The sequence below is a fragment of the Pelecanus crispus genome, chromosome 1, assembly GCF_030463565.1.
Source record: "Pelecanus crispus isolate bPelCri1 chromosome 1, bPelCri1.pri, whole genome shotgun sequence".
In the NCBI taxonomy this organism is placed as follows: Eukaryota; Metazoa; Chordata; class Aves; order Pelecaniformes; family Pelecanidae; genus Pelecanus; species Pelecanus crispus.
In genome coordinates this window covers 52,156,345-52,173,187 of record NC_134643.1, presented here as the reverse complement: position 1 = coordinate 52,173,187, position 16,843 = coordinate 52,156,345, and the positions used below count along the sequence as shown (strand labels likewise).

The following is a 16,843-nucleotide window of genomic DNA, read 5'->3' as shown; positions in this document are numbered from 1 at the left end:
GCATTTTATTCTAGATAAGCCCATACAAACACCAACACGTACTTGTCATTTGCACTTCTTTTTTTTTTCACCATTCATTTTAAACAACAGGTTAACTTCTGTACAACAGGAATTACACATTAGTAACATTTGACTTTTTAAACCAGATGACTGCAAAATAATGCTCTGTAAGCTAGTGTTAGAAAAAAAATGCTGTTTGCCGTAGCAGTTTGCCTGTAAACATGTGAAAATAAGTTAAAGAGAAGTTTGCTTGCATTTCAGAGAATGCTGTTAGAATTGTGGGGTTGCCATAATACAGCTTTATCCAGAGGTGGTTCTTTTTTTTGTCCGCGTAACAGTAACAGCGAATCGCAGATACGGAAGGTGTGCCAATGTTTTGTGTGCTGACCCAAACCTACCAAAAGAGCCACAATCACTTAATTATACTTCACATCACTTTGTGAGATCCACTTGATGGGTTACAAAGTCCCAGCATGACTTTAAATGATTTACTAACAGAGTGACACTGCTTAGGAAGCTTGAATAAAAGGCAATAATCTTATTCCAGGCTGTAGGCTAATGCTACAGGGCCTGCTGCAACACATACTTAATCTCTAGAACTCATTAAAGCTATTGTAGCAAACAAGCAGTAGTACAAATATGACCGATTTTCATTTCCTCATCATATAAACACATATAGTGAAGTTCACAGGATCAGACCCACGCAAACAGATTATATTTTACAGCTTTTCAAGCAGAAATGTTGGGTGGGTGTTTTGTTGGGTTGGTTTTTTGGTGGGGTTTTTTTTTTTTTTTCTGCCTGTACAGAAGGTTACTGTTGAACAAAACTATCACAGTTCATTCAACTGCACTGCCAGCAAACACCTGAAGTGGAATGGAACTGCCAAGATAGCTGTCTAACTGGAAAGAGTAACCTGCTCATGCCCCGCCTTTAATATTAATAACTGTGCTTTTTTTTCTTTTTTAATTTCTTTGATGCTGCTTCAAAAGGTTAGGTTAAGAATGATTAAAAAAATCAAGCCCTTAAGTACAGGTATTCTAAGCTTAAGTGCTACTCAAGCCACAGTCCACTCCTTTAGGACAGAGGGCAAGATGGGTTAGGGCTGGGTTTTTTTCCAATTAAAATTAAACTTACCACAATATATTGTGCCAGGCAGAGAAGAGAACTGCTGAAAGTACTGCAACATTGTAGTGCAGTTTCCTGAAGAAAGCCATACATTCCATCAAGTATAAAGTGTAAACTTAATAATAGCACGTGTAAGACACGAATTAAAACAAAACAAAAAAGCCATCACAGTATGGGTTGGTGGCTGCCCTCACTGATATGCAAGAGGTACAGTTTGTGCAGTCACAGGGTAGGGAGGGGGCAGACCAGTAGGTAACGCATTTTTGTGTTTGCTTTTTCCCCACGTTAACGGAAGGCCTTGCTTTGGGTAAAGCGCGGATAGCCTTCTCCGGCGCTGGCCGGCCACGTGCCGTGGGATTGTGCCTGGTACCAGCTTCTGGTGGCCGCTGCAGCCAAGCCGGCCAGCTTTAGTATCGCTGTAGCGCAGCCTCTGGGCTCCTCCAAAGCAGCGGTGCACGCTAATCGATGTTGTGAACACTCCGCTGCCTGGGAGCCGTGCATAGGCGCCTCTGGCTGGTCACAGCCCCAGCATAGGCTTTCTATACTAAACTTGGGTCACCTACGCCTTTCGCAGCACCCTTGCTGCTGCCGAGGCAAGGGACAGCTCTTCCCCCTCCGGTGGGCCACTGCGCTATGCCGCTCACCTCCGGCGGCGGGACCCTCCGGAAACGCGTGGAAATGTATCTCCGCCTCATCAACGCCTTACCTCACATCTAAGGGCAGGCTGCAGCCTAGGTGCCTCCACGTGCCTGATGCAGAGCCCGCGGCAACAAAAGATGTCAGCTCTGTAGTGGAAGGCAGGACTGTGCTGGTGTGGTAGCAGAGCCAGAGCCATGGCTGCTCCTCCGTGGCTTTGCATGGTAGCCACTGCACCAGCCTCATCTCAGCAGCACGGCCGCACACCCGCTTTCCAGCTGGGCTAGCTTTAGCCACCAATGCAAATGTAATGGACCCCCTCCTCTGAAAGCGGCCAAGCCTCAAAAAACACCCCAGCAGGACCAAGGCAGTTGCCTTCCCCCCACAACCCTAAAGATCATGTTTGTATCAAGCAGTTTCTCATACAGACTCAGAGATTACACCAGCCCTCCTGTCCTTACAAATTATTAAACTAACCCTCTCGACAAAGCCTTTGCGTGGCCAACCTGAAAAAAAAAAAAAAAAAAAAATCTGCTGGCTTTAGATTTGTGAGGCCCTCGTACACGGATGGCAAGACTGGCCTGGACTGTCAGCACTGATGCATGGGGCCGATCATGCACCTGAGTACAGGTTTGCGCACCAAAGCGCAGCCATCGTCAGCTGCTTCATCAGCTGACAGCGGCGTTCCGACGCGGTGCAGCTGCACGGAGGTTTCACGTGTGAGGCTGCTCACAAGCGTTTCACAGCTTACTTAAGGATGGAAAGGTAGAAATGTAAACACAGACTGATGCCGGCCTCCAAAGCCTCTCCGAAAGCCTCCCTGCCTGCCCAGTGGTTGGCCTCCCTTTGCACATGGAATTTCTAACCTGAGGAAGAGAAGTCCTGCCATGCGGCACTTGGACTTCAAACCTCAGACCCACCTTGTCTTGCTAAACACACTTGTCCTAAGTGTCACTTTGGTGCTTTTTTTTTTTTTTTTTCTTCCCCCACCCCCAAACAGGGACCAGTGTACATTTATCTGGAAGGAAGGAAACTGCAGCTGACCTCTAGTCCGGAGCCGGAGCTCATCCTCACAGTTTGCCAAGGCTGCTGAAAGGATGTGGCGAAACATCAGCTTTCTCTCTTAAAAAAAAGAGCTAAGCAACTTACAAGTTCACATGGGCAACTCTGAACTTGCAGTGTGTTTTGTGCACCTCCTGCAAGCTTGTTTTTAAATAAGCGGAAAGCTTACTTAAGCAGTATTTTTGAACCAAAAGGTACATGTGTTCAAGTACCTAAAAATGCTGGCCGTGCCAACGCTAGGCTCACTTTCGCTTTCACATGCCCACGTCTGAATATCTACCCCTGCAGATACCTCATTCCCAAACGTAGATATTACTTGGAATGGTCAGAGTGGAGAAGAGTGTCCAAATGTTTCAAACCCTGTACATATAGTCAGTCAAAACAGTTCTGGGAGCAGTAGCGCTTATTTAAAATCCCCCACAGTGACGCCGTGAGTCAGTGCTCTGCTCAAAGCCATTTGCATTTTTTCTTTTCATCGAATAAGGCTTTTACTTGCTGGAGTTTCTGGACTTCTTCAAACCCCCGTTCTCGCTCGAGTTTGCTGACAATCTGTTAACAATTAGCAAAAAAGAGAATCATTTTTTTAGCGCTTACTTTACTTGCTGTTTTTTAAAGCCTGCTTTTCTGCATTCCAACAACTACTGGCAGAAAATGCCTATATGTAAACATTCTTTCCTGACTTTAACACTTTATTTTCGTCGTTTTCCTCTCCAGTCATTACGATTACAGGATTTGCAACACTTCCACAAAAGAATGACAGAGCTAAGCAAAAAAACCCAAACAAATCCAACACATGTTCATCTCTTGAAGTGTGAGGCAAGGCCAGGGCTCCAGTTTTACCCTAGAGGAGATTTGCAAATGGTATTTTATTTCTCTTCCTCTGCCCTGTGAACTGAGGGCCACAAACTGCCTCTCTTCCTCTAACTGGCCCACTTGGCACCGGCCCAGGCGATAGGAAGGAGCACTACTGCTGTCTGAAAACTCTTTGCTGGCAACTCTACAAAGCAACTGAGGTCTCAGCAAACAATGAATGAGGTTTAGCTGCTCCCGGTCAAAAGCCAGAGGGGGAAGAGCAGAGGGAGGATTTCCTTCTAAGGAATGGGGTAAGCTGAGCCAGTACCAGCCTCAAAAAAGCAAAAATGGGCATTAAGATTAGAAACTATTCTGGCGTCTCTTGTGTCAGCAATTTTCGTGAGCTTAACAAAGTGTAGTGCCATTCTGAGTACCTTCCCAAGCTTCTTTTAAGAGGCGAAGATTTGATGCCGAACCCAGATAATTTGAGATGTTAGCGATCAGAAGTGGCAAGCTAGCTAACAGGTGACCAAGAGCTGGATGATTACAGCAAGTGCTGATGCTGTGCGCTGGGGATGAAAGAGGGAAAGGTCTGGTTGCTGGGAGACCCAGACAACCTGCTGGAAGTGGTAACGAGGCCTTCAGGCAACACACCCCAGCCAGCTCTCATCTGCCTCCCTGCGCACGCACACGCAGCCTCTGTTAAGGATGCCGAGCAAAATGGAGTGGAGAACCCGATCGTACGAAGCGGAGGGCAGGGATTTTTCTTTCAAGGCAGCTTAGAGGTAGCCTGCGACCAAGTGCTTTCAGCTGAGGAAAGATTTCTTTTGTTAGCAATAGCAGGGACTGGAAGCTATAGCTTCTTTAAGAGAAAGCCTATTAGAGCAGAGGGCTGCGATGAGAAAGGAGCAGACACCTCTTGCTGTAAGGCTGAGCGTGCTCCGCCAAAGTGTTTGTGCTGACGGCTAAATCGAGATCCCTGGTGCTACAGTCTAACCTGATTTCTGAATCTCCAGGGAAATGGAGCGCATGCACAGGAGTTGTGACGGGCATTAGCAAATACTCTGCCCGCACAGTAAAACGAGAAGTCTAAACTATATAGGAACTTTCTCAAAACTGCAGGGAGAAGCAGCCTCGGCTGCATCACTGCAGGGCTGTCTCTGGAGTGGCAGCCAGTAAGTCACACACCAGGCCAGCCCTTGGTTACTCTGTCAAGCCCAACTTTCAAAGCCTGAGGTAGCAAGTTAACATTAAGGGGTAAAGCAGAAATAGCAGACGTCCTTACCTCATCATAATATTTCACTATGTATCTGTAGATTTCAAACAAGGCCACTTTCTCATTAAATTCATTTTCATGTTTCTAAAACAGAAAACAGTTCTGGTCAGATAGTTCTCCTTTTTAAAAAACTTAGCATGAAAGGAAGTTGCCGCTCCTCAACCGTACCTTAGATTCCTGAGTTAGAAATTCTTCAACCTCTGAAGTGGTCAGTGGAGGCAGATCCCTGATGGCTTTATAGTACGCTTTCACCTCCTTCTTGTAGAGCGGAATGTCCTTAGCGTAGAGAAGTTTATTTGTTGGTGCTTCCTTAAAAGAAAATATTTGAAGTCTTGTCAATTTTCACAGCACAGATTTCCTAAGGTTCCACCTCCACACAGTTAATTGCATCTAATTGTGTCTGTTCTCTGCGTGACTCATTTCTCTTTGCGGTGGTTATATGCAAAGAATCAAGGTTATGAAATAAAGATGAAGAACAGACGCAGGACCTCAGTAGTAGTGCATTGTGTTGCATGACAGTTGCCGTATAATTATTTCTATTGGCATCAGGAGTGATGAACATTTGTCCCTTAGACATATTTTTCTTTCTTACTTCCTCACTGCTGAAAGATTGTGAAAGCCGAACCAAAGGGCTTGAGGCTGATACCCTATTTACATACAGGATACAGCAGTGCTGTGGAAAGTTCCCCTAGGGTAACATGCCAGAGGACCTTGCTAGATCCTGTCCTGGCAGAGGTTCCCCTAAAACTCTTTGGTCCCTACCACTCCTTTCGCTCAGGGGTTCGAGAGCATGGAGAGCTGACTGCCAGGCATGCACAGCCAAAGGGATTTTTTTTTTCTTTCCCCCAGGGCTTCAACAACCCAGGTCAGCACTGACCTACCAGGCAGCTTTAGGCTCATCCGAGGAAATAAATGCTGATGTTTGTGGTAGGAGCTGAAGCCCCACCTGGAAACCATGTTTTCAGAATGTAAAAGTGGGGGCTGGTAGTTTCCTGTCACTGCTCTAGTTTAAATTCTGGGGAATAAATGACACAACCACGTGACATCTTGTCACTACTGTTTCCACTGTGTGATGAAATGATTTAAATGTTTGTTTTCTAAGTGGCTAAAGAATGTTTTATGGTAAAAGGCTAAAAATCATGAAAGTAAATACATTTGAGTACTAAAAGGCCACAAGATGTTTACTGCATTGCAAACCTTTATCAGGTTTCAGCATCCCTTTTCAAATGGTTAGGAGCTGTTGTATCACCAGTACTTCACAACGGGTGTTAAGCACAGAAACCTAACAGACCGTGCTCATTTGCAGTTTTTCCATCAAGTAAGTGATGTGATTAGTTTCAATTCACAACACTTCACTCCTAAAATAAGATAAATAAGCACATTGTTTTTATTTACCTTTAACAGATGAACAGTTGCTGCAGATCACATAGGAAATTAGTCCATTATTACATAATTTTTTTTAGTCTAAAAAATCTCTAGCCTGTTTTTCTCGGTAGTATGAGCCTGAACAAATGCTTCCTGCTTTGGTCCAATGGAAAGGAAAATATCCTCAGGAAAAATGAAGTATTTCTGATTACCAGAGTTCTGGACATTGTACTAAAGAGCCTTTGAATGTAAGATTTCTGGACTTGTTACTCCAGCAAATAATTTTGCTTATAAAAAAGAAGCAGCTAATTCATGTGAAAGGAACCGTTTCAAACTTCAGAGCTCTTTCAAGTATTCTTACCGCTCCCAGTAGCTTACTACGTGTGTTTTCTGCACATTGGTGTGTGGCAGATAAAATCTGGACTACTTATCAAATAATGTTAATACTTTTAAGACATTTGTTTAAAAAGTCTTTAAAACATCATTAAAATCTGCAATTTCTACCCTCTTCCACATATTGTATAAACACACTGTGCAGAAACTAACTTAATTAGGCCACTGACAGTTTTGCCCCTGATGTCAGCAGATCCAGGACTTCATTCCCTAAATCCTTATATGGTTGAAAAAGACATTGTTTGAGAAGTTAGCAAAAGACTGGAAGTGCAGCATTACCTTCCCCAGTGTCTGTTCTGTTAGAGAAAAGGCATCCATGAAAGCTTGTGCGATTACAGACAAACAGCCATCTATATGTGAAGTCTTCTTAATATCAAAGACAAATTGGGGATTCTTCAGTATGTTCACCCAGAAGCGAAGAGGAAGACTAGACAGAGAAAGAACAAGCATCTTTAAAATTAACCACTCAGGTAGCACAACTGCTTTAAAACGGTAGCTTAATTGCACTGCATTCATGGAAAGAAGCACATTTCTGGGCTGCTTGGTCATGTTAAAAAAGGGATGAGGGAACAAAGGCTACGGAGCAAGCACATCAGTCAGTCACCCTTCCATCTGCAAATAATGCTCCCAACCTGCACATACGTCTTTCTGAGCGTGAAGTCAGTATGCAGACTTAGAAGTCCTGGAAGCTATGGTGGTTTGTATCAGTATCCAATCAATACACTAAAATTACTGGGATCCACAAAGCCAAACCACATCTTCACCCAGACATGCCAAAATCTTATTCTTCTGATCACAGGTGACCTGCTCCATCTTTGCAACTACATTTTCAGGGACTGCATGCACTCCTGCACATATCATACTGGCATACCTGTTGGTTTTCCATATATGGACCACATCAGGGTCAGTAATTTTTTTGCTCTCAGCCTGGGCATCCAGAAAGTCAAAAAAGTACTTGATGGCAACAGGTGCTTTATTGTTGGGTAAACTCCAAATGCTCCTGAAGAGCTTTTCAACAACTGAATGAATTGCAACCTGAAAAGTAAGAAAATGGGCTGTGCTATTATTACATAAGAAAAGACCAGGATTTCTTGTCTCAGAAAGCTGTGCTTGCCCCAAGGCAACCACACACAGAAACTATAATACACGTGTGGCAAACATCTAGGCCACAGGTTATTGGCAAACAAGACAGTCAATAACAAAAATGAAACTACAAATACACCATAATGAGCTGCTTTTGTATGTCACATGTGCTATCACTTTACCGACAGGAGAATTGAGGTGAACTTTGTGATAAATCGTAGGTGGAAGGAATCGCTCGTTCCAACAAAGACAACATCAACTCTTCAGATACTGTTGGCACTGTTGCTAAAGGCATTTAGACCTTGTGACTGGAAGTAAGAGGGAGGTGAGCAAAAAAGAGTTTAACCAGTTTTCTAGGGCACTGGTCTTCATCGGGCCATCTGCAACACATGTTGAACACGTGCTCATCACCACTTCACAGCCAAGTGACTGTGGTGCTTGATCTAGTTCTAGGATAACCACTTTGGGTGGCATATGAAGATGCTAATATTAGAGAGTAGAACTGAAACCTGGGTATTTCTGATCTGGAAGTGAAGCTATTTGGCTCACAAAAGCAAGGGCTTGGTTGCTGACAGACTCACTGACATCATCACAGAGTATTCATAAGTAGAGGCAAACAAAGCAAAACACTGTTTTGTGCTTTTTTTCTTCACATCTGTTCTGAAGCTCATTTCAGCCCAATCTTCTCTCAACAGGCAGGATTTAAGTGTATCCCAGGGCCTTGATGCGCTACTGGCCAGTTCACATAGCAAATTCTGCAGTTGTGTCTGTGTGTGTGTATGGGTGAGGGAGAGAGGAAGAGAGACATGGTTCAGTGAAATTTCCTTTAGTGCACGGTGTATCATGGGTGGAATTTCACAGTGAAGCATATCACAGCATTGTTGTTCAGAGCCCTATCCTACTTTGGAGAAAGAGATGATTAATTTAAAGCCCTTTAAAAGGACTGTTTCTTAAGAGGCCGATCTTTTCTTTCGTACTTCAGTCTTCCACCCTAAGATATTACTGGCTTACTCCAGCAGTTCCTAAGGGCTTATGTTAGTTTCCACAGCTAATGAGAAATGACCAGTCTTCACTCTCACTTTGGCTAGTAACCCAAATTACTTCAGATGCTATCAACAATCTAATTAAATAATGATTGATAGATTTTTAAATGCAAGAAGGCCATAATCATAATCCCTTCAGGCCTCTTGTATGGCACAGCTCTCAGTGTTGTGCACTGCTTAATAAATATGCTGTTGCAAAGAGTTTTATAACCCTTTTGAGTAAGTCAGAAACAAGATGACATTACTGGAGGGAGTGAGCAGAGCTTACTCCTACAGAATGAGCACTGTATAAATTAGGTAATCGTATTATAAATCCTAAGGACCTTGTTTTTAAAATTAATCTAGTTATTTTGGATGCTTAATTTGAGACCCTAAAAGATTATTTCATTTCATGGGCAGTATTTTGTGAAACTCAGGCCTTGGAAGTCGTCTCCAAGCTGGGCAAACTCTAGTAAAGCGTGAGGAGATTGTTGACTGAAAGCTGTCTCTCCAGAAGGAATTGTTCTCGCTCTATGGGACTCAGTGGCAAAACACACTTTCTATAAGCTCAATAACTACCTTTTTTCTTTAACCTGAGAAAAAAGGTTGTGCTTATTGGGGAGATAGGAGGTGTGAGTAATAGACAATTTTAGAACTCTAGCCTTAGAAAACCAGAAACATGTCCGTCCTTGCAAGTGGTCATAATCCACAGTTAGCATAGTGATTTTTATAGGCTACCTTTTTATTTAACGTTTGATATAAGCGCAGGAAGGCTGCGTAATTTCTGCTTTAATTTCTATTTCTGTTGTGCCAAACTAGCCGTGCCAAACTAGCCAAGCCTAACATCAGCCCTCCCCCAAATTAAGGCCTTTACAGTTTACCTTGGTTGACAGAAGCTTTGTCAGATACATTTCTTTCACTTTGAATTTTTGCTTTCCTTTGTGACCTGCTCCTTTCACATCTTTGTTTGCTTCAGAGTCTGGTAAAATCTGTCGTGAAAAGATTAGAGAGATTACACAGATACAAATACAGCTCAGTATTAAATCTACCTCTTAACAGTGTAATGACTGAACTCACCAAATGACAGTGTTCATCTGAGTAGTCCACATCTAAAAAACAGAAAGCAGAGAGCAAACGGGCATTAAATGAAACACACAGCTACAACCTTGTGAATTCTGCTGGGCTCTGGGCTGTGCAGCAGGCTGCATGCCAGGATGCTGAGGAAGCAGGCTGGGTGTCATGCTTTCCTGCCTGCAGTGTGGGGGAAGCCTCTGAGAAACGCACAGGTCCTGGCTCACCTCACCAGTGCCAACCTGTAGCTCGGACCACTAAGCTAGGGCATCATCACCTGCTGCTGGGGTAAGCTGGCAGCAAATCGCAGCTCCTCTGAAAGGAGGACAACAGACAGCAGATGAGATTATTGCACCGGTTTAGTCTCTAGGAGTGCTCAGTGCAGGTGGGCTGAGGTCAGGCTTAACAGCAATGGCTGAGAACAGACGACCCTGTTCTTGCTGAGGGAGAGAGCGATGCCATCCCAGTGACTTGCACCCCAGGGACGCATCTCTCCTAACTTTAGATGTCCACTTTGATGGTGAGGTGAATCACACGCTAGGAGTGGCTGTTTCTCTCCAGGGGCTACAGAAAATCCACCTCCCCCAGGACACCAGCTGGGCTGTAGCAACCTGCATCACAGGGGCAGGTGAGATGAACTGACCCCTTGTAAGCACCCTTCAACTCCTGACCTGCTGTTGAGACAGCTGAGCCAAAGCTTTCAGAAATGCAGTCAAGAGAATAAGGAAAACTCCAAAACTGAGTTTTTTTGTTATGCCTGTCTCTGGACAGTGCACCACTATGTCTGTGGTGCACCACGCCGGGCACTGGAGCAGGGCACGTTCCCTGTGTTAGTCTCACCAGTCAGCACTTTGTGTCACCTGGCCTTCCCTGCCCTGCTTTCCTGCCTGTGAGTCTGTATCTTTAAGCAGTCATTTGCCGAGGACTCTAAGTCCTTCTGTCCTTCCTTCCTTTGCCCACTTCCTAGGCCTGCCAGAGGCCCAGAGCCAGGGTAACACGGCTCTTCATTTGGCTCAGCTATATCAAAGTGCCAATTTTTCTGACCTCCTATTGACCAAGATACAACCTGTCATAGCTCAGGTCTCTGCATTCCCAGCCCATTTGCCACAAAAGATTAAATAGGTTGCAGTTCCTTCATTACCTGATCGGGTATTTGCCTTCTTTTTAAAGACTTTTATGGTTGCTCCATTTGAAATCTGAAAGCAAAACCAAACATATTATGCTGAAATAAAAGTGTCTGGAATTCACAAAACCCTCGCTTTCATTTCCTCTGTCCTGAAGTCCATGGCAGCGCAGGAGCGTGCCAGCCCGCTTGGTTCTCACCGCGCTGTGCCGGTGTGCACGGCTCTCAGCAGGCAGCCGGGGCTGGGCTTTCAGGCATGGGCAGCAGCTGCAGTTTGTTAGTCCTGCCTGGCAAGGTGGGAAGGCAGCTCTTCCGACAAACCAGCCTTTAAGACCCTTCCCTTTCTTTGATTCCTCTGGTTGCATCCCTATTGGGACATTCTCATTTTCAGGTACTGCTTTGTGCTGATTCTTGCACCCATCTTTCTACAGATTGCGCAGGTTGAATTCTCGGGCTCCAATGCAATAGGATCTTACGGGAAAGTGAGGCAGGGAGGGAAACACAAGGATGATTTATCTTCTGGCCCCCTTTCTTCCGGCTCAGTCCATTCCCACCATGCCCTACGGAGGGGCCATGTTGAGGGTCTGGCCTGGTGCTCCCAAGAACTATTTTCAAACTTAGCAAAATATTTACGCCCTGTGGACCATAAGGTTAAGATCCACATCTAGCTACCTTGGGATTTCTAGAAAAAATCTTCCCCCCTCATTCCCTGAATTTATAGTGCTGCTGGGATGGTAACTATTATCTTTAAAAGAAACTGGCAAGTCATGCTTTTATTGTCAAAGAGTAACTCAAAAACAGCTCCCACTGAGAACTACCCCCCTGCTCTGCAGTCAAATGTTGGGTCTTGCCAAGTGCTAGTGTACTTCCCTCTATAATTACAAAAACAACTGGCCAGTTCTAGGAAGGGATCTCTGCCAAAATAATTTAAGTGTTTTTTAAACCTTGGCAGCCAGCCTGGTGTGAGAAACCAGTTTAAACATTAAGATACTCTATCAAAAGCTCTGTCTCACGCCAAAGAAATCTGCACTTACACTTGCTCCTGGAAAGTAAATGCAATCTATTTTAGAAGTATGATTTTTTTGCAGGGTTTCCATTTATCATACAGTGTTTCAGAGCTCTTTCAGACACCACAGAGCACTTCAAAACCACACAACAAGTGGGAATATACTCTGAGGCTAGCTTGTGAGGTGACACAAACGCCCAGAGAGTCCTCCTACTTGGCCCTGAAGATAGGTAAACAGGAACAGGGCTACCCAGCAGCTTACCCCCACCCAGAGCAGCGTGGGCAATACGCTGCCTCCACTCCCTCTCCAAGAAGCAAGAGAGCAGCTCAATGCTGAAATGTGTTGGCTCTGGTCCTGAGGGAGACAGGCAGAGCTCGGAGGGAGAACTGTGCTTCCCTCCAGGAACCAGAGGCGTTGGTGCAGCGCAGCCATAATCCAAGCCCCCACTTCAGGTTTTATTTCTGGGACAAATGATGCTTTTAGCATTGAATGGAATATGCCTTCCCTTCTTTATCATTAGTGCACCAGCCATACTTGCTGTTTCTTTCAGAGTGATCCAATTAAAAAACAAACAAAAAAGCACCCTTCTTTGTGTGTCCTGCTGCCTAAATCACTTTGCATGGTGGGCTGCTCGCATGGGCACCTCAAAACACCTTTACTTTGTCAGTTACTGAGGGGAACAAACAGGGGAAGGGGAGAGCTGTTCGGATCCACACAACATAGACTACAGCTACTTTGCAACACAGAAGATGTAGTAGTGTGGCTCTACGCCTCTTCCTTGTTCTCCAGGCCTCCTGTCCTCCCTATAATCCATCTCTCGTCAGTCAGCTCCCAGGATCACACATTCAGATTTGTTCTCTGGAACTGTGCCTGCTCCTGGAATGTGCGATGCTGCTACAGGTTGAGAAATTGGAGATCGGTGACTGGACGGCAGATCTGAAAGCAGTTCTCTAGCTCTCTTCTTGCATGGGAAATAGGACATCATGATAATCAGCAACCTTCTTGTCAAGGCTTGTGGTTATTCTCATGCAAACAATAGCGCAGACCTCATAAATAAACACATCAATAACCCTACCAGGAGCAAAAAACTAGAGCAAAAGGAGCACACAAGTCAGAGACACATGGAAGTCTAATAAGAGTGCAGTGGATTTTTTTCCCCTTCAGAAACACTACACAAAAATGCAAACGTCCCCCACTTGCGCATTTGAAAAATCAGTGTAGAAACCAAGTCTGCTTTTTCAAGAGTGACTGGTGATTCTGGGACCTTTACAACACAACCCTCATGCTCCAGCATCTTAAAAAGATTTGACGCTACTTCCCAGTTTCAAAAATCTGGTTACTTTCTAGCATTTAAGGCTGGCAAACAAAAAAATTTCAGGCTTGCCACAAAACTGTGGGCACTGTTGAAATGTAAGTTGGAATTCCTCAGGCAATGTTATGACCCTCACATTGTGTATGCAGTGTTCCTTTTTCTTGCTAACTAGACACCTTTACATTCCTTTTTTGCATTAATATGCATACAAGAAAATAAACTAGATGTGCTTGCCATTAAGCCGCTGCCTAAAATGCCACTAAGCTTCTGCCTAAAGTGTACATTATTTTGTCAGTGTCAGAAAAAGTGAACTAAAATATCTAACAGAAATACCCAGCACAATTTCCATAAGGCAGCTGCTAAGCTATTAGTGTAGTTACAGCTTTGCAAAAACAACTGAATGTCCAACCTAACTTGCATTTGCCTGCAGAAACCTCAGACGAAAACAAGGGCTGGGACAAAGATACCCAGGGATGACAGTGACCAACTGGAGCAGACTCATTTGCCATGAGGTATAGCATGCCATGAGCTCAGGAAGTGAAAAAAGCTGCCAGGTAAAATCAGGAAGCACTTGCAATAGCTGCCTGTAGTAAAGAGAATGGGTACTATCATATTAGACAGAAGTTCGAATATCTAATCAGATTCAAATCTACGTTGACCTTTGCTGCATAGACTCTGACAGTAACACTACAATGTCCTAATTTGTACAAAATCTTTACAGGAGGAGTGGAGGAAGTCCCACCTATAGACAACATTCAAGAGAGGCACAGGAAAAGCTGTATTTAAGACACTGGATGGTGACTCAGGACATCTAGGTTCACTGCTGTCTGCCCAGGAGGTAAGGAGAGCAACAAACGCCTCCAGAAATACGTAAAGTGACTCCAAATGACCTTGCTGCAGCCTTGTGCTGTGCCCAAGCTACCAATAGTCCTGTTGGAGTCCTTGTTCCTCTCTGTGGATGGCACTGTATTTGCTCATGCAGACAGCAACGTGTTCAGGGCTGGCTCAGGTTTCTCAGCACCATTCTGCATTGCATGGCACAGACCTACATTCACAAGCAAAACTTCTAAATAAATAAAAATTCATTATCATGTTAAGAGCCAGACTTTCAGATTTAACAATGAGACATGAAGAAAGCTCTCTACAAGCACTCAGCATACTAACCTCATTTCCAAAATCAATCTGTAAGCATCAAAATGTGAGCTACTGTATCACCTGAGGTCAATCACCTGTTGCACATTTTACCCCAGCCTCTCACCCTCTATTTTGGCTAGGGTCAGTGGAAACTCCTTAGACAGGCAATACTGCTTGCTATGCTTTTCCTATGTGCTACACCCAGAAAGGGTCTGCCACCACTTGCAGCCTTGTGTGTTGTTGCAATGATGGACAGATTATTGCAGCATTGAAAACAACTGGTTTACAGGTGCAATTGGAAGTGGAGGGTAAAACTTATGGCACAAGTGGCGACAGTAGATGGAAGCAGAAACAGAGAGAAAAAGGGGAGGAGGTTGACACAGGAGGTCTCAAGAGAAGAGCGAGCAAACTCATCAGTCCTTTTTATTCTGACTCTCAACGAGCTTTCACGAGCATCACTACCGCCTGTTCAGATAATCAACATATGAGGTGGGAAGAGGTAAACAATTGCTCATGGTGCAACAAAAACTCAGCAGCAGAGACTAGAAAAGACTCAAGGCAATGTTCATAGCAACAGAAGCAGCAGTTTACCCGGTATGCTTAAACCAAGCAACCCTCTGAAAAGTAACAGAAAACATGACTCATTGGCAAGAAAGTTGTCTGTCACATTTCTTTCCTTCTGTTGACGATGCCCAGTTATCTCTTCAAGATTTTGATCAATCAAGGTAATTCTGGTGCAGGCAGCATTTGGGAGTTGGGGAGAAACTGCTTCTCCATTCATTGGTATGGCTTCCTTGCTTACCTCGTAATGACCGATGGTATTTAGCTTCCTTATCCCATCCTCCATCACCTCTGAGGAACCATCAATGTCTAACAACTCTCTTTGCTGCTCTTCAGACACAAGTTCTGCAGTACGATAGCAACAGAAAACAATTACATCCCAATGGCATTCTCACTGTACAGATGTTTGTAAAGAAAAAGAACACCTAATTATTTTTGGACCACTGGCTCCCAACTGAGCTGTTTCTCTCTGTCCTTGTGCTAGGTCACATGAGAGTGGTTTTGCACTCCCACACTACAGATTCCTTTTCTGGAGTGACAGCCTGGGTGGTTTCCATTACTGCAGGCTATTGGTGCTTCACTTTGTGTTGGTCAATGCAGAATTTTTGGAGGTGCTTTCACCTAATCTAGCTATTCTGTTGCACAAGCGTGCCCTGGTGTTATGGCCACATTGGGACTACAAGACTGGTTTCACAAGACACTTCTAAGAGACCACTAAAATGAGCTGTACAAGACTGACATAGTATTTGTGAAGGGTAGTCATGCACTGGTGGTGGATATAAACATCAGATATGAAAGTAAATTATCATCGCTTGCTGACATAGTGTCTGAGAAGGTGAGGAAATATCAACATCTTCGGGAGCAAGTCTGGGAGGTGACAAATGCCAACAACGCAGAGTTTGTTAGATTTCCTATTGGAAGTGGTATGGTGGCAACTACAGGTTTTTATGTGACCTTGAGCTCTTGAAAACCCGACAAGAAAAGATGGCTCGACTCATCTGCTGGAATGGCTTTATTTACATCTGTAGATACTGTATGTATCTTTGTGAGTCACATGCGAACTATTATATAAGCCTCATCTGTAAATAAACTGTATTTGTGGGATCAGGGAAAATGTAGGCGTGTTGGAAGGAAGGGTGGTAGGAGGGATAGTAGGTAGGGACTAAAGTACTTGGTAATCATGATATGTCATCTTACCCACTGACAAAACTTATCAACTAGCTGTACTTAGGTGGACGTGCCACCTTAGTTAACCCAGAAAAGGAACACATGAATTATGTGTGTTCAAAAAATAACGTGTTTGTTAACTGCATGCTGAAGTCCTTGCAGAAGCGAAGCAGATGTAGTTCCAATGTTCTAACTGGTAGCATAAATGATCTAGTATTTCCCCAGAAATTCCTTACAAAAGCTATGTTCTGCATAAACGCTACAAAAAAAAAAAATCAAAGCCAAAGGTAGGAATTCCTAAAAAGAAAACTCCACAGACAGACCAGCGAACTTCATGAAAATACAACACAGTGATACTCTCTTACCAAGACCAATTTCATCCAGCTGAAGACCATAGAGAAAGCCATTCTTATTAAGGAAAGCCTGAAGGCTCTTCTCCTTGGCTTGGCCTATGGTGTCGCAGTCCAGAACATTAACTTGGATAGTTTGACAGGCATCTTCACTCTCATTTTCTGGGATTTTTTCAAAGATAATGTTCACTGTCTGGGGAAAGAAACGCATGTTATTCTGACTTACAGGGAACACCTGGCATGGGAAACCTACAAACTCCTGACAGCAAACCTGAGAGATTTTCAGCATATTTATTATTAAGGCTATTTCGAATAAAGATTATTTGAAGGAATTACACAATGAAGCATTTAGAATTCCTCACG

The 16,843-nt window shown here is 44.0% G+C and overlaps 1 protein-coding gene across 1 annotated transcript in view; it reads right to left on the bottom strand.

Moving 5' to 3' along the window:
• Positions 1-3,036: 3,036 nt before the first annotated feature.
• The window catches only part of PLXNC1 (plexin C1), a 68,330-nt gene continuing 54,523 nt past the window's right edge, over positions 3,037-16,843 (bottom strand). The window contains exons 22-31 of the mRNA XM_075708708.1: positions 16,496-16,673; positions 15,205-15,308; positions 10,968-11,022; positions 9,833-9,864; positions 9,637-9,744; positions 7,522-7,685; positions 6,930-7,077; positions 5,061-5,201; positions 4,902-4,976; positions 3,037-3,373 (exon numbers count right to left, since the gene is read on the bottom strand). Coding sequence (XP_075564823.1) covers positions 3,272-3,373; positions 4,902-4,976; positions 5,061-5,201; positions 6,930-7,077; positions 7,522-7,685; positions 9,637-9,744; positions 9,833-9,864; positions 10,968-11,022; positions 15,205-15,308; positions 16,496-16,673 — 1,107 coding nt within the window. The 3' untranslated portion in view covers positions 3,037-3,271. The remainder of the gene's footprint in view (positions 3,374-4,901; positions 4,977-5,060; positions 5,202-6,929; positions 7,078-7,521; positions 7,686-9,636; positions 9,745-9,832; positions 9,865-10,967; positions 11,023-15,204; positions 15,309-16,495; positions 16,674-16,843) is intronic.